The sequence below is a fragment of the Phymastichus coffea genome, unplaced genomic scaffold (assembly GCF_024137745.1).
Source record: "Phymastichus coffea isolate CEN01 unplaced genomic scaffold, Cenicafe_Pcof_1.1 PCOF00109, whole genome shotgun sequence".
NCBI classification, from domain to species: domain Eukaryota; kingdom Metazoa; phylum Arthropoda; class Insecta; order Hymenoptera; family Eulophidae; genus Phymastichus; species Phymastichus coffea.
In genome coordinates, this window is record NW_026706920.1 from 287,685 (window position 1) to 306,472 (window position 18,788).

The 18,788-nt window shown below is 36.5% G+C and overlaps 1 protein-coding gene across 3 annotated transcripts in view; it reads left to right on the plus strand.

Annotated features, from left to right (window-relative positions):
- Nucleotides 1–15,369, plus strand: part of LOC131670358 (neural cell adhesion molecule 1-like) — a 56,211-nt gene extending 40,842 nt beyond the window's left edge. For all 3 annotated transcript variants that reach the window (XM_058945887.1, XM_058945889.1, XM_058945888.1), the window contains 5 exons: nt 621–780; nt 1,326–1,616; nt 4,731–5,186; nt 9,576–9,791; nt 14,255–15,369. In XM_058945887.1, the coding sequence (XP_058801870.1) occupies nt 621–780; nt 1,326–1,616; nt 4,731–5,186; nt 9,576–9,791; nt 14,255–14,298 (1,167 nt within the window). In that variant the 3' untranslated portion in view covers nt 14,299–15,369. The remainder of the gene's footprint in view (nt 1–620; nt 781–1,325; nt 1,617–4,730; nt 5,187–9,575; nt 9,792–14,254) is intronic.
- Nucleotides 15,370–18,788: the final 3,419 nt, after the last annotated feature.

Consider the following 18,788-nt stretch of genomic DNA (forward strand, 5'->3'; position numbering starts at 1 on the left):
GGAAATTGAGGAGCTTGGAACAAATAATGAATAAATGGGTCGACAGTAAGCTCTTTGCCTTTGGCTTTCTTTTTTTCTCATCTTCTTTTTTTGCGACGTATAGTTGTACCCTACTGTTCGCGATCGAAATTGAATTTGTCATGCAACAGCTGTTCGGAATTTTAATTTAAGAGACTTTGCGTTACCATTAAAAAGTTTCTTGATGAACCGCAAAATATCAATATAAAAAAAAAAGACAGCGTAATAAAAAACTCATTCAAACAATATTTCGTGGCAATATTGTAAAATATAGCTATGATAATTAAAAAACTCGGTTAGTCACTCACGAGTCGTTTGTAACTAAATATAAGAGTACATTAAATTGAACGAAATAAACTATACGTATTATTCAGTTATTAGTATAATGTACATTTTACGAATTCTCTCTGTCTATCTATCTATTTGTCTCATCTTCTCTCTCTGCCTCTCTTTCTCTTTCTTCATTTCTCTGTCTCTCTCTCTCTCTCTCTTTCTTACTTGAAGAAACTAAATCTTAGGCATACGGAAACTTCTGCCATATTATTAAATCCTTTGAAATGTTTGTCTAATTTTCCTTAATAACGTATTAATTCTTCTTGCAGAACAAGCGACTAGAGCACAACGTCGAAGCTGGAGTTCTCTTGGCTTCCAGCAGTCTGACGCTTCGAGTACTGACGCTCGCTCACAACGGAGCTTACTCGTGTTTGGTCAGGAACACTGTTGGCGAAGTTCGTAGTCCGTCGCTTCCCATTCACATGAAATGTAAGTTTTCGCGTCGCTATTACGGCATCCCTCTGTACCTCCCGACCTCTGTGTCACAATTAACATTCGAGTTTCAATCTTGTATCCTTCAATGCTCCATCGGCTTCTCTCGAGGACACTATTCTGACGGAAAATCGTTCGGATCTTAATTTTAGACGTTTATGCGACTTTAAATACTCATGTTAAGTAATTTCCAAAGAGCATTTGCATAGTTTTGTCAAATATTGTATTTTAATTTGAGATAATCTTGTTAAAATTTCTTAATTTCAGGAAACCTATCTTTCCTTGTTTCAAAGATATTTTTAACGTCTGCCTTATCGGTGAAAAATGTCATCGCTCTTCATTTTTATTCACCTTCCAGACGATCGATTTTCGCAAAAATTCCAATTCAATTGCGATCGCGCATCGACATATACGAAGTGTAATAAGAATTGTCGATAGTAGCTACTGTCGATCTCTCCGTACGAATCCCAACTGCAAATGCATAGCTGAACTTTGAGCGTGCTGTCATGAGGGCAACAAACTCACGTAGTATGTTTTCGTAGACGTTCCCAGGTGCAAGTCAGGACACGAGAGACAAGATCTAGTGGCAGTGCCCGGCGACACGCTGAGGCTACGCTGTGAAATCGAAGCAGACCCGCGGGACAACGTACGCTTCTCGTGGACGCGTAATAGCAGTCTTGGCGACGTGTCCGCAGTGCCGAATCCACGACCGCTCAGCCACACTCTCGAATATGTACCAAGAAGTGACGATGACTTCGGCACCGTTGCGTGCTGGGCTATCAACAGCATTGGACAGCAAAAACATCCATGCCGATTCGATCTCATTCCTGCGAGTAAGTTTTAATTTGCTTCTTTTAGTCTGCTGACAAGTTGACCATTATTTTTAAATAAAAATATCATTTCAACGACTGTGTGAACGACTTGAAATTTCAACAGGATTGCCAATTACTTTAATATCAGCTACCTACATTTCCTCCATTTACAAATCAATACAAATATTATATATAGTGTACGGCGGAGAGTGAATCAAAACCGGATTAGACTTCCCATCCAAACAAAAATAACCAATATAATCCATTATGCTTTACTGTTAAAATAATACAATCCTTCCATCAGCAACTGTGTGATCGGATTTACACGGATCGAGATCCCAAATCCTCAACACTAGAATCCATTAATTAAACTTACAATAAACTATGATTACCGAAACATGGTCATCTGTGCCATTTGTACAATGTAATTTCCAAGCAGCAGGCAGGTACTAAAATGAGGACAAAACGAAAATCATGCAAGCATCGAGTTTACTGATCGTGAAACTTGTCACGAGAGGAGTTTACGCTTGTCATGGGTATGAAGACGACGCACACGTGCGGATGCTATATCATAGGGTGCATCTAATCCTCTCTCGCACAGCATAATGGCTTCTCTCGCAATGCGCGCACGGGCAACAATGTATATACGTACAGAGAGAGAGAGAGAGAGAGAGAGGGATTTCAGCCGAGGCAGAACAAGTAACAGCTACCTTAGTAAAGCAACGATCGAGCTTTCATCTCTACTCTGTCTCTCCCTAGTTATGTAATGCGACTGTTTCATCGCTGCTTTATACAGATTCGGCTTGCCAACGTTAGTTGCGAGGTGGTCGAACGTGCCAAGCTTGCCAGGGCTTATCTCCGCTTCCTCTCTCTCTCTCTTTCCTCTCTCAACGTTGCTCTCTCCAACGATGTATGCATTTGCACTCACACGCGCGCTCTCCACAACCGAACGATAATGCGATGAAAATTCTTGTGTTAATATTGGCTTCTGTCCTATCTCTTCCGGTAATTATATGTCACATGCAAGTTTATGTTTTAAAATGCGTATATGATAGCTGACTTAAGCTAATCTAAAATTTTGCATTTTACATCTGACTTTTTTACATCTTTTATACATCGACTATTTTTATGTGCTGGCTCAAACGTTAATATCAAGCGATATGTGGTTGAAACCTTCAACAATTTTTCTTGTCTTTTATTTTGTGGTGTATGTAACATAATAAATTCCATGGGATTTAGTACTATTTCGTTGAGTTATCATATTTCGTCCTTCCATGATCTTGATTTTTGTATCCATCATTTGGTTGGGACACTAGAAATAAATAAGTAAAAATACTTGGACCAATCATGTAGTATAACTATGACACCCTTTCTATCATACTCGTAGCATTGCTAAAATCAATCGAAAAAGAGAATATTCTTTTTTATTTTTTTTTTTTAATTCTATAAATTTTGCGAGTTAAAATATTTTTGTAACCACATTTTAGGCTATTTTCAACCTAAGTTTCTGCTTGAAATTTCAACCCTAGTAAAACATTCAAAACTGTAACCGTGCCAGAAAATCTCATATTTAGTGAGACTGAAAAGTTGAAGAAAATTTTTGTGTTTTCAAAGCTTTGCAATTCTCGAATTTCAATGTATTCCCGTCGACTTTGATTTTGAGCTTAGATTGATATTATCTTTTTTTGTGTTCCATCAAATTATATTAAAACCATCAAGAACTGTACATAAAGACATTTTTGTTTTTTATTTAAGTTGGCACTGCTCTGAACAAAATAAAAGATTATTACAAGCATGCCTAGTTATGGGCCTTATTTTTGGTGGTTAACATTTTTTAGAATAATACAATCTGGAACTAAAATATATGTAAATTTTTTCCAGCAAAATTGTATAACAAGCAATTGAATTCGTGGTTATTATATTATGGATGAATAAGATGATATTCTCTGTATTTTCTATTGAATAAAATACCTAACTATAGAAGTCAGTGCGTCTTTATTGCGATATCATTCAAATGTAACAAACACATTTAGTGTCATAGAATTCAAAGATCTTAGAAGTGATTGTCATCCTAACAATTGAAATTCCAGTTGAAAGAGTTACACATTATTAAGCGTAAGTAACTGGAAAATGTCATTATACATATTTTTGCATCTCAATATTATCACGGTGCACTTGCAAGATGTTGAAAGTTGAGCTGTATAAAGAAATAATATATATTATTGTAATTACAATAAAAAAATATTTCCCTAACTTTGACGCTGCTAAAAGTTTCTCAGTGGATTTGTTAATTATTTATGATATAGTTGACTCTAAAGATTATAAGAAAAAATATTGTTAAATGTTGTTTAGTAATAAGCAAAACTAAAAGAATACCTTTCCTGAAGATAGAAAATGTTTTCAAACTTTACTAGATCTCCATTATCTAAAAACCAAAAACGTAGGGTTTCCAGGGTAATGAGGTAATATGTTATGCAAGCCTTTGAAATGGTAAAACGTCGCGAAATAATGGTGATTAAGTAACAATGAAGAATCGACTGAAAAAGAGAAGAAAAAGGAGAAAAGAGAGAGATAGAGAGAATGTAACATCTCTTTATCTTTTTCTTTCTCTCTCTACCTCTCTTTCTTTCTACCCCTCCCCCCCCCTCTCCCTCTCCCCCTCTACCTCTCTTTCTCTCCGGGCTAGCCGTGGCGAGTAGAATTAGCATTACGGCAAATGAGAGAAAATCGTTGGGAAAGTGACAATAGCGAAATTTTCGCGCTGAATCGTGATTTAAATGAAAGGAAGCGATTTTAATCTGAATTAACGAGTTAAAAATTGCACTCTTCACAGATCTCTTCCGCTATTCCCATTCCTTATATTTCTTAATGGAGTATGAAAATTGTCAGCTTGGTAATTGTTTGCCACCTTTAACAATTAATGAACAATTTTTCCTGTTCTTCGAATTTATGTCACTTCGAAACGAATATTCTTAAATAATAAAATGTTCTTTGACCCAATCTAACGTCTATCGATGTTTTAAGGGGTGCAAAAGTTGTAAAAACTTGTTGCTCTACATTGCCTTTGCTTCGCGTTACTATATATTTTTTATTTCCACAAGAATTCAGTTGGAAATCTCATAAAATTGTTCGCAGAACCACCGCAGAAGCCAATAGATTGCAGCATTCGCAACGAGAGCAGCGCGATGGAGGTGAACTGTATCCCGGGAGCAAGCGGCGGTCTGCCGCAGCACTTCGTGTTGGAGGTGCACGGTAGCCTGGAAAATTCGAAGCTCTTGCAGCAGATACCTCAAAATGATCAGGGCGTTTCTACTGACAGCAGTAGCAGCGACATCTCGTCCCCGGCAGCACTGCCCGTCTACTCGGATCGCAATGAGGAGCCAAGTTTTCAGGTTTACGGCCTCCAGCCAGGATACGATTACACAATTGTCGTCTACGCCGAGAATAGTCGTGGACGTAGTCAACCAGTACTCATCGAAAATATTCGGGTATCTGAGAGTGTGCAACGAAGCCGTTTTCTTGGCGCTCTACCCAATGTCATATCCGACGTCAGCAGCCTTAAGAATGTCTTCATTGTTATCACATTGATAAGTGAGTTGAATTTACTACTAGCGCAGCAATGCGATTGTCCTTGATTCTACTTTGATAGATCAAATCCGCTCAAGAAAGATGCGATGCCATCGTATACATTGAAAGCTGTAAAGAAGAAGAGAGAAAAGTTTGGAGACGCGCGATGAACTAGAAATTGTAAAGCTTAGGAAGTTCGTTTTTTTCTTCTTGATCTTGATCGTCAAGCGTTTGGTTTTTCCTATTCACGATAAAAGGGGATTCTTTTGCGCGCGCACATGTACTTGAAGTGAAAACTTTTTCCTTGTAAGTCTTAATGGTCCTTTGAATTCTTTTTAAAAGGGTTACGACTGTAATTTTAATGGTCAATAAATTTTTGTCGTAAATTTGAAAATACTATTCATTAGTTTGTATTCATTAGTATTGACGACCGGCAAATAATTTTTTTATTGCTTTTTAGAATGCTTTAATCGAGAAAAATTCATTTACTTTGAGAAGAATTGACTTTTTTTTAAGTATCAGAAGTATTTGTTATTATGAAAAATTCATTTTCAAGGAATCAGTAAAGTTTTTATAATATCTTTCATTTTATGAAATTAATATTATGATGTAATAGCACTTGTATTAGAGAATATTTAATATGTTTATATTCATTTGTCCATACATGTAATCATCATTGTAATTTTATATTTTCCGTACCGTACTTCAGAAAAAGAAAATTTTTTTCATAAACTTACCGCTTATCACCACCCAGAACTTTTACTTGTGCAAATATAGAATTAAAATTTTTCGCAATATGAAATTCTAAAATGCACTTTAATAAGAAATTTTAATATTCATTCCTATGTATAAAATTTTAATATCAACTTTAACAAAGAAACTTCAATATACGCCAGATCAAAAAAAATTAGCCTTTTGTGAAAAATTAGTCTAAAAAAGAACATTCTAGATCTGTTAGAAAAACTCAACTTAAATTTCTACGTATTTCTCCAACAATGCGAGCTTCAATTACACGTGAATCTTCCATATAACAGCTGCCAGCAGAAAAAATTTTGAACAAATTGAAATTATTCACTGAACAAGGCATTCTGTATAACTTGATTTCTCTTTCGGTAATTTCAATGAAAATAAATTTTTCACCTTTTCCACATAATCGTAAACTATATACATATTCTTAGTTTTTCTCGCTTATAATTAGAATGAAGAATCTTAGTTTGGAGGTACGTAATAAATTCAAATGGTTAAAATTATCTTCGTGAAATTCTACGGCCAAAAACTGCATTGAAAAGCTTGAAAAGGCCGAAAGATTTTACCTGACGAAAGCATCGGAAAAACTTTGTCCTTATCAAATCAATGAATCGATTGACAATCGATTTTTCAACGATTAAACACTGTCGTCCTGTCAAACTTTACTTCTTTATCAAAGCAAACAGCCAAGCGAAAAAGAAACGACTGACGTATTCGCCGCGGCGTATCATAAATATCGAAACATTGAAGGCTACGCGCTGACGTTTTACTTCTGCTCCTGTTACACTTTTTTTCCACTGCACTCTCGTGATAACGTCAGTCATTATAAATTCACTCTGCCTCTCGCTGTATCGCAGTGAGGAAGGCAGAGATGGACGGGGGAGTAGATAAGCGAGAAGAGATCGACGAGAGCAAGTGGCAGGATCGTACGCTAGAATGCATCTTATTTAGTCGCATCGTGGAGCTGCTGCTCTTTCACGAAGCGTCGAGCTGTGCAGAAAGAGAAAGAGAGCACGATATATAAGGCGAGTTAGAGAAAGTCAAATATTCCAGAGCGTCATCTTGCACAAGGAATCCCGCCACTGTCGTCGTCATCGCTTATCCTCTTTTTCTACTTCTCGACAAATATTCGCGCTTCGACAAAATTCTATCTCGTCGTCTGAATAACGCTCGACTAGCGTCAAATGCATTCTCTCACTCGGCAGAAGCTGGGCATTGACGCTTCTCGTTGAAGAGAAGCTTGAGAACGAAACGAACGAATGGAGACGAAAAGGATGTATGAGAATAGACTTGTAGAGCTACATTTGCTACCTTATGGAAATAAAAAGTTTTATGTTCGTACAAACGACTGAAATTTAATACTTTTTCTTACATTTTTTCACCATATCTTTGTTATGCTAGTTTTTTTTTTGTTTTTCTACGATTATTGTCTTTGATTAGATGAAAATCTACAATAGTTTGAATAATTATCTTTATAAACATTATTATTATGCTAGACAAATCTGAATGAAAATGATGTGCAAATAAAGTATGATTTTGAAAATATGCTAATATCATTTTGAAGCATAAAAATTTCGAATTTTGAAAAATGTAGTGAAATGTCAGAATTTTCAAAAATTAGCAACCATTTGCTTTCTACATATCGTCAATTACATGATAACTTCAGATACAAGAATAAATGAAAATAATTTTCTAAATTTTCGTATAACGAGATCTTCTTTCAATCAAGTAGCTTTTATTGGTCAACATGACCATACCTAAAGATTAATTTCTTATCTTCCGTTATTTTCTTCGTGTGATTGTTTATCTTTGATATAATTACATTCTATGCAATACCTTCTCTTGAGAATATAAACTATTTTTTAAACATTGCTTCATTTGAACTTTTTCTGACAAAAAAAAACGGAAAATGAACATTTTAATTAGTAGACCGACAAGTATAATCGACGTTTATTTCCAAGCGTAGAATATTTCTTCTTTATAAGAGGTTTTTTTTCAACGATTTCAATCGCGCAATACTGATAAAGTAGAGAAAAAAAAAGAGTTAAAGCGTCACGCCACAAGTGCTCTACAATTTACGTTCTCGAGAGTAACTTCCGCGAGAGGAAATTTTTTTGTCCACCTATTTTCCGATCACATTTATAACACAGTGAATTCGAGCTTTTTCTTCTGGCTCTGTTGGCATGTACGGCCGTATCTATTTTCCCGCGTTTTTCTCCCTTTCCCGGTCGCCGGCACCCCCTTGGCATCGTCTTCCTTCCCGGAATCTCGCAATTTTCTCGCGTCGTCTCGTCAAAATGAAAGCTGAACGGATATCGCGCTTTCGCTCCCACTCGCTTGCTATGGCGTATCTCTGGGCAAAAACTGACAATACGCTTCGTTATATCGGCCAAGCCATTGCGCAATTTTTCTATCTCAGTAACGACAACTCGCTTGCTATTTCGCAGCACAAAAGTCGAGCACTTTAATGACGTTACCGGTTTAATCTGCACTCTCTCTCTCTCTGTATGACAACACACTCAACAACAAAATAGACAGCACGACTATTCTACTCCCGTTGCACTGATTCTCGTGTCTTCGCTATATGGCCGAAAGAAAGGAAATTGTTTGGCTTGAAAATCGATTGGCAAATGAGAATAAAAGAAAGAAAACAACGGTGATGCGAAAAAAGATTAAAAAGTTGAAATATGAACGAAAGCACACATAGGTAACAAGACGCGCGACTGACATGACGACGGACGAGCTAACGAGATTGGGAAACGAGATTGGCGATCAATCTCATTTGTCATTTAAATGGAAAACAATGCACGAGTGCCGTTGTAGAGCGTTAATTGGAATGTCTGCATATCAATTCGTCATCTGATGATTATTGAATCTGGAGAAATTTCTAGGCTTGTTCGCGCGCGCATGTGTGTGTGTGTGTGTGTGTATGTGTACGACGTAGCCTCTCTCACGCGCGTTAAAATTGATTAATTGCCTTCAACTACTCCTCGCGGGCAGATAGAAAGAGCGAACGAACAAAAAAATCATGCTCCACGACCGAACGAACGAGGTTTTGAAAGCACCACCGAAAGTGCTTTTCATCGGACGCCCACGCGTACACCCATGGCTATATACGTTCTCGTGAACTTTTCTAGGAGAGAGAGGTTTGATCTTTCGTCTAGAGCCCATAAATCAGATTGAAATTTTCGGCTCTCCGAAATTTATGAATACTTGTATGACGTGTCTTTATAATGAAATTGTTAAAATACTTGTTGAATTTTTTCACTTTTTCTTTCACATCCATTGATAAGCTACGATGAGACTAGCAAGAATGATCATTGTATTATTAAAAACGTAAAGTAGCTCAAAAATTTTTCTATTAACTAAAAACTGTTATTGTTCGACTGGATTATATGGAAAATAAATTGGAAGCACTTTTATGAATGGAATAAAAATTTCAGTATATAAGTACCGTATTAAGAAAAGACCAGAAGCTTTTCACTAGATAATTTCCAGAAATTTTAATTCAAAAAAGCTGCCAACGATTCTATGTCAATTTTTTATAGAAAAACATTTTAATTTACGTTTATTTATAATTTTTTATTCAATTCTCAAATTATTGCTAATTTAAATTACACTTTGAATGAATAATGCTATAAATTCATTGTTTCCCTATACATATAGTTGCAGTTTCGCTGATATTAGTTGGAATAGGCGTGGCAATAGGAGTAGTAATTTGTCGACGACGAGCCAGACCGGTAGCGCAAGAAAGCCTTGATGACTTTACAACGCCGACGTACATTTCCGCTCAGAGAGTTGAGCCTAGGATCAGATACGGTAGCGGCAGTGACAGAAGACGCTCACAGCGTACTAGTCTCTATCTGGAAGATAATCGAATTGGTGAGTAAATACATTTTATTAAAAATAAAGAGCAAATGAAAAGGAAATTTTCCAATCAAATCATAAAGTACCTGTTATTTAAAGCAGATAGTGATTAATGAGGACAGTATTTTGCTAAAATTATTTAAGCAGATTTCTGATTGATGCGCGATGCACATCTAAATAATTAACAAAATGAATAATTTTGTACACAGTACAGTAGCATTAAATACATTAAATACGTACTCATCAGCTATATTGATGTTTAAAATATAAGATAAATAAAGTTATGGAAAAATTCAAATAATGAATAATTTTTTTGGAAAAGCCTTTTTAATTCTCATTAGTCGGTATATATTAAAATAATTGAGGCCATGAAGAGTATGTTCATTATTGAACAGCGAATTATGTACATGTATATATGCATATATACACGCACGCACACACCTACACACACATATTAACATAGAGAGAGAGACATGGTATTAAGAATTTTAAATGCATTTCAGTTCGAAATTTAATTAACTCATTCAATGTAATTTTAATATCCTTAATGAATACTGTATGTAACATTCGTAATTAATCTATAATTATAATGTTCTATATAAAGATAAATGCTAAAATATCGAAAATAAAAGATGCACACTTTGCAAGCAATAATTGACGTTTCGTGTAGGTATTAATTCATCAAGGCAATGCAGTACGGACAACAACGTGTTAAGTTTTACATCACGACTTTCCATTTCGACGTAGGATTGCGGTATGGCATACATATTCATGCATTATGCATTTTTACTTTACGCGTGTTATTCGAAATCGAGAACACGATGTGCTCGCGTTTACGTGCATGCGCTCATGCCGCGCCGCGGGGCAAACAAAGAAGTAAAAGCAACAAGACCAAGATGCAATTTTGTGTGCATCGTTCCAAGCGAAATCCTCTATGATCAAATATTAAAAATATTATCAAGCGAAATTTACTTCGAAAACTTGTACAGGCCTCGTCTTCTTGATAATATTAATCAGCTTTATATTTGATCTTGTTCCTCCGAAAATTGATTGGCAAATATCCTTTTTTTAACGTGTACTACGTTAAAGAAACATTTTAATGTTGAAATTTCTCCAGAAATTTTGAAGTTTATGAGCGTGCCTGGAAAAGGCGGACTGCACGATAACACGGTAGAATGTCTTGTGAAACTACAATTTTGAATTTCCGCTCTTTCTAAAAATACAGTCGCTACTGATGGTTCGTGGTACTGTTTTGCTGAAAGTTTTAATTGTATACAAATTTAATAATAATATTTATTCTTGCATCAACATTCAAATTCATTTACTTCTATTACCACTCTCTCGTGTTGATTGTTTTTACTTTTCTCAATCAAGTAACATTTTTTTATCTCGTTTACTTGTAAGAAAATTATATGTGCATTTTAATGAAGGTTTGTCCAGACATCAATCGTTACGATAGACGATTTACAGTGAGAATGGAAAAAATGTTTACTTCAACACAAATCACATACAAACAATTTCACGAGTTGACGTTGACTAGCCTCGTAAAGCCAAAGATGTTTATGGATCAAGACTACCGATACCCACTAGTGTTTTATAGGCCTATAAAAAAGATTCTCTTGATCGTTTTGTACAGTGTACACATAGTACAACGTAACGGTACTAGAAAAAAAGCTCTCTTCGAATTACGTTATGCAAGACAAAAAATAGAATTCTGGTCGGTGAAAATACTAAATAATGAATATCTACATTAACAAATAAAGTAATTTATGAAAACATAGCGATTATAAGTCAAATTATTTTGAATTTAAGTATAAATTAAACTGTCAATAATTTTAAAGTCACAATAGATTTGGAGTGAAAGATATCAATTCTTGTAATTACATCCTGTAATTACATTCTAATTGAATTCTAATTAGAAAGTAAAAATGATTGCGTGAGAAAAAATCAAAAGAAAGGTTCTCACCTGTCAGAGTGTTCGGAAAAGTCGGAAAAGTCTGCTGCCGCAGTCCTAGCTTAGTATCTTCAAATCCTCTCTCCCTCGTCACGTCTCTCATCGCTGCTCCACCAACAAACTCATTATTCTAAAACGTCAAACTTTAAATGCAATAAATAAAAACATCGTCGTCTAACTTCAAACGAAAATATCACTCAATCAGAAGCAGAAGTAAAGAGAAATCAACTAACATTAATAACCGGACATCTACGTCGGAATCCGGAAAAATAGCGACGACGATTCTCCTGATGAAGTTCGATTTTAGATTAGAAGGCTCGATAACAAGGATATGAGCGTGCACGAGCTACATAGTGATTTAAGAGCCATTAAAGTTTACCTGGCGCGAGCGCGAAGTGAGACAATACTTGGAGAAGGAGTAAAATGCTATACGCGAAACGTTACTTTGGCGCCGTTTGAAAATTTAATCAGGTTCAAGTTTGGCTTTCAGCAGCTCGTCAGCATTGCATTTGTGCATTATTGACAAGGTTGTCGAATTGACGAAAGTTATTGGAATATGAAGTAAATTTATGTCAAAATAGTGCCAAGCATAGGGATGCGATGCACGATGTGGAATACAATCAGTGCTAAGTGGCTGAATTGCAACTCAGCGAAATATAGACATAAAAAACCAAGAGAGTGATACGTGCATTATTATTGTAAAATGAACTTGTAAGATTAAGTACTGCTAGTAGTCGTCGTACTGGTAATTGAATAAATATGTTTTCTTGTATTTATATCAAGTATCAAAAATTCCTACCATTTGTTAACAGACGGGCATGTCATTGAAATTTAATCATATTTGTTCGTAGTTAGTTAGCGTCGTCAATTAGAGAAAAAATATATGTTAGTTAAAGTATTGAAAAATAATGTTGAACGCTACAACTCTCATTAATCGTGAATAACCTGAACTTGGATTTATATCAAGCGCGAACGTGCGGGCTTTCGAAACGATGAAATACAAAATGAAATTTGACGCAGCATGGCAACGTCGTCGTTGGCGCTATTTCGATTAGCACTTGATTAATTTCTCTGCACGTATAGCTCACGCACTTGAAAACTAGAGGTGGCGGGGATGATGGTCGCGGCGAAACTGTTGCGAAACAGCGAGTGGACGCGGCATGCTTGGGCCGGTAACTTTCGGTAGCAAGTTTGCAGTGATAACACTCGACAGCCAGCTAGCGAGCGAGGGCCACACAGCTTCGTGTCGCCGTGGGCCAAGTGAGGAACAAGCTCGGAATCTAATTCATGTTGTTGCGCCCAGCAAACTATTCCCAACTGGTGACCAATTCTTGAGATAAGTGGAGTAATGAGGACTCTGCGCTGCGCTTGCCGCGCGTATCCATTTTCATGTATACAGACCACCTCAGACTATAAACGAGAACACTCCGTCCCTGAATTAACCAAGTTTAACCGAGATTCCCAACGCTACACTTGCCTGTGTATCCATTTTTCTTGTGGGCGAGGCTTCTCTTGATTTTAAATTATCGTCAAAGTCATCGAGTATTCCATCAATCTGCGAAGCTGTTTTTACCTCTCAACGCACCAATGGCTTGACGTTTACGCATACTGCTGGATTATGCAAATCACGTTTGATGGCTCCGGTTCCGGTCATTCTTTATACACACACGTTTATACGCGCAAACGAGAGAGTAACGGAAAAATCCGAAACGAAAATCGAAACAGTCAAAATAATCATCGATACGCATAACGGCGGCCTCACGCGACCGTGCCGATTTTTCAATTTTTTCAGGCTTCGTTGCGTAATAATTGCTCGCTTCCCTGCAGCCGACGAATAACTGCCGATGCAGCGAAAAATTTTAACGAGCTCGCGTAGCTTCCCCTCTCTCCCTCTCTTTCACTCTCGTAGAGCAGCCAATATAGCCGAAAATGCGGGCATCCGGAAAGGAAGGATTGGAAATGGGTGAGACACCCCTACGAATGTTCCACCGCCACAGCGAGCACGTTGCACGAGCTCGCGAAGCCGCGGGGAAATGATTTTCGCACTTTGTGACATGTCGATCGGCTCACGAATGTGTTTTTTATTATTTTTTTTACCTATATGCCTGAAGCTATAAAAATCAAAATCGAAAGCAATCAAAACAGCTCGCTCAGAAAAAATTGTGTATAGCGGAAAACTTCGCGTGACTCGTGCGAGTTAAATTTTTTTTTCTTTTTCGTTGGCACTTTGATGTACCTAAAAATATAGCATCTCTCTTTTTTTGTGCTCCAACGGTATCCATATTTTAGCTTAAAAATCTTCAAAGCTTGAACGTTCACGTATGAAGTTTTGCTTTTATATCCCGTTAATCTCTGTGGTCTGTAGTATTCCATTTCAAATTGTTAATTAATTCATTGATTTCTAATTCGAGACTCTGCCGTCATATGATACCTAATCGATTAAATGAACAAGAGAAAATAAAGAATTAAATTATTAATTGAAATAAGATTCCGAGTAGTAACGTTTTAATTATTTCTGTTTCAGAGCCAGACTTATTGCAGCAAGTGGACATCGATCAACATGAATGAACCGAAGATGGCTGAACACACTTTTGTACAGAAAAAAATATTTTACCATACTTGTGTAAATTAAAGCAACAAGTAGTTCTCACTTTGTATATCGCAAGACAACGTACCTTATTATTTATAAGACATTATTACTTAAGCTTACGAAAAAATTTATTTAAGTTAGTTATTATTGGCTACGTAAACAATAATATAACGTAAACGATTTATGTTAAAAAAATATAACAACGCATGTAGAGCTTCGTAAATTATTTAAAAGAAAGTAATATTTTATTTATAAAACTAACAATTTACAATTCTGTTTGTAAAAGTATTATCAATTTAAGCTACTTTAAAGGAAACGTTGTGAATGTATTTGAATATTGAAATGGAGCAGTAAGGAAGACAGGATGTGAGTTACAAAACAAGAGAAATCTGTCGAATTTGATATTATAACTATCTATCAACACGCATTACCGAATTATTGCAGTTTGTAAAATCTATCATTTCTATTTCATGCTTGAGCAGAGATGATCGACTTCAAATTCAATTCGTGTTAACATCGCCGAGGAGGTCAAACGTACAGTTATCTTCCGTGCGGGGGACTTCCTTGGGGAAATCTTACATGCATTTTGTTCAATAATAGTAAGTCAGCAATATGTCCGATCAAATACGGTTTCCGCATTCATCGAGAAATATATCTCCGTAAAAGTTGACAACAGATTTTGATTTTTACAATTTTAAAACTGTTATTTTCTTTTTAAAGTATTATTCCACCTAAGCCTATACAATTTATTTATTGAAAACTTCAACGTCAATTGTTACTCTTCGAAAGGTCACTTATTACTTATCCTACTCACATGTATCACAATGTATATATTACTCATCGTTGTAATTCATTACGAAATTAATTCTGCTTTCCATTAGATCTCGTTTATTGCGTTATCAATACTTGTTATAAGCGTCAACCAAAGGGGCCTTTGTGAGCATAAGAAAGTAAGCGATATTGTGTATGTATGAGAAAAAAAGCATTATGACCGGACCGAGCACTCTCTAAGCTTTGTTTTTTATATAAATTGCCGAAGTAATAAAACATACAACAAACCAAACCAACAATTATTGTATTTCTTTTAGCAGTCTGTGATTGTTTAATCAATTAATCAAATTAATTGCAATATATCTAGTCCAATCTACGGAGAGCAAAGCAAACTGCTTTTGTTCCAATGTAATAAGCCGCAAGCTGTTAAGCGAATAGAAAAACGCAAAGTGCTCGTAGACTAAACGTGACATCTCCACGACGGCTTCTATGACAAAAGGTCAGATCGTTGGTAAAATGAGTCTCTCTCTCTCTCTCTCTCTCCCTCTCTTCTCGCGGAAACGAGCACCTGCTAAATTGGACGGACGAATTAATTAATTCACCGAGTGCACTATACATAAAGTCTAAGAGGGAAGCACGGCTGGACTATTATTGAAGTGTAGGTTGTGATATATAAATTTTTCGGTTAATTTTTCGCGAAACGACGTGGTGGCGAGATAAATATTTTATTTACGCAGAGTCGAGAATCAATGTGTTGGCACGTGTCTATTTTTTATTTTCTTTGGCGCGTGATATTGCACACCCAGGAGTAGCTCTTCTCCAAGTGGAGAGGAGCCAATAAATCGCTTGGCACGAGCGGGCTGTAGAATTGATTTGTTCTCACCGATGAAAATAGAAGGAGCGCGCCATCACAGTGTAGGAAGGTACATTTGAAAGTGTCGAGTTATACACGTGTCGTGCGCTCGTGCAATGTATACACCTATGTGTGCATATGTGTGTTTTGTGACAGCCTCTACCTGCCGTTTCTATCTATTAATGCTATTTGCCAAAGGGGTATGCAGCACGTGCATGTGCTTTCGTCTGTATGCATGTATATGTATTTTGGCTTGTATGACATATGCAGGTAAGTGCGGGAATGCACGCGTGCGCGTTAGTGCCCTTGGGACGCGTGTTCACAAAGAGAGGGGAAGGGGGGGAGGGAGAGAAAGACAATGTGTGTGCGGCGTATAATGCGACATTGTGCGGGGGCCGGCCACAATGCGCAAACATGCATGCATGCATATTGCCAGAGCAGTACACATACACATACATATACATATGTACGTATGTACGTACGTGCAAACGCAGCCAAGCTTGTCGTTGTCAAAAAGAGCCGAGCAGCGAGAGAGCTTGATAAATGGAGAAAAATAATTCGATCTAGATGGCAAATCAAACGTCGATATGGTGTATCCGAGCAATTCGTTACCGCTTTAATTTGACGTGCGCGCACCGGTGCTAAATAGTGCCAGCCACCGTACGCGCAAGCGAGCGCGCTCGAACGGTAATCAAATATTTCGCTGGGGTAATCGCATTTGTAGCTGAACACACAGTTTATCGGGGGGCTTGCATTCAATTCGTCTCCCTCGCTCTCTCCGACTCGCTTCTCTTTTTTTATTTGCAGCACCGGCTTTTCTTTTTTCTTTCTTCCTTTTTTTATGGCGCACAACTCGGATGATCGTTGAATCAGATGCGCACAGACCTTTCTTCTTCTTTTCGTCTGACCAATGTGGGTATTAAACTTTGGATAATGAATTTTTATTAGGGTCGCGTTTTGAATCGTACTGAATCGATCGTAGTAATAAAAAAGTATCCTGCAGAATATATACGAATCAAAGAAACTGAGTTGCAGTTGAATGTTAAAGATTTTTTGAAATTATAAATCAAATGGTTATTTTAATTGAATTAACCAAATAAACATATGATACTGTATAAAAGATCGATATAATTAGTATATGAAAATTGAGAAATTGAATGGATTCCTCTTAAAAAACCAATTCTATTTCAATCCACGTGTAAGCTGAAAATTATGCGAGGATCCTACAATTCGACGTATTTATGGACAATTTTCTAAAATCGAAAGAAAACGCACAGCCCCCACGTGCGCGTGATAATTCACACGAGTATAAAATCATCGCATAGAAGCTCGAAAGGAAAATAATAAAATACGCGCGTGCTTCACCAGGAAGTATTGGTATTTAGCGTACGTGCGTAAATACGATCCAACTGGTAATATTGCATAAAAAATGGTATGTGTCGATTAGGCTTTAGCGCGCTCTATTCACCTGACTGTGACAGTGTACGTTCCCGAACAAATACAAACGCGCGAGAGCTTGATAACATAGCAGCGCATGTAAGGTTCTGTAAATATTTATGCTTTTGAGTGATATCGATTTTGATACGCGGAGCTGTGCGATGCTCGTGTGTAATTCTACGCTTAACATTTATTATTTGCTTATCGTGCTTTGAATTTTTATAAATTTTGAGTTGTTATCGACAGATAACTGTCGGTAAACTTATAATTATAACAATAATATTGTTTAACATTAATTCTATTCTGATTGTTCCTAAATGAAATACAAAGTAAATCATTTAAATTTGATACTTTTACAATAAGTTAGATACATAAGATACTTATTTTCAAAGAAAAAAAACGGCCGACCAAACATAGTATGTACTACTTGCAGCTGGTATAGAGGATCTGGTACTAGCCGGTGTCAGCTATCTGACTTGAGCAAAATTTATAGGTGTGTTTTAACAAAATTTTTCAGTGTCACATGCGTAAAATTATGATAACTAATCTAACAAAAGTACTATGAAAAGATTAAACCGTAGAACATCCAAACAATGAAGTCTTTGAAAGAACTTCTGAATACTTGAAAGAGCTCCGGGCAGCAAGTGAAACTAAACCCGCAGAAAGTCCAAGGAATTTTACAGTACGTAAGCCAGCAAATCAAGCTGACGTCAAATTGTTGGAAAAGAAGAAAATACTTGCGGTAACTACGCAGCAACTCGAGTTACATAAAATACAATGCGAATTGCTTGGAGTGAATGAGCAAATGCCGCAGGTACACTGTAAAGCAGCGGAAGTTCAATCTTGACGCTAAACCACGACTATCTGAAATTCCTGTATCGTGCAACATAAATTATAACGTACATATAGCGGTAGCTAAGCTTCTCTATTAGCAACCTGGCTCAGCTGATCGAACGATAAGGTAAATACACCAGAAGCTGCTACAAGCGCGTATACAGAGACAAATTAATTTCTAATAAATTATTCTTTACGTAGATCAAATAGGAGGATACAATTTAATATTTGCCGAGGCTGGACTTTACATTAAAACTTTCTATTCATTTTCTTATTAAGCGAATAAACCATGATGAATGCTAGATTGAAAAATAGTATGCGCATTTTGTTCATGAGGCTGTTTACAGCATTAAACTAATTGATAACGGTTTTATAGCTAAACTATATAATGTCTTTTAAAAATCTTCACAAAAGTATTTATGTTTTAAATATCAGACGTCGACTGAATGTAAATCGATTTCAGAAAAAAACTAGCTAGATTCTAATGAACAATATACTACTCTAATGATGCAACGCTACTTGAGTAATAAATTCTGTTGACCTCCCTTCCGTTCTTTTACGCTCTAAATTTCA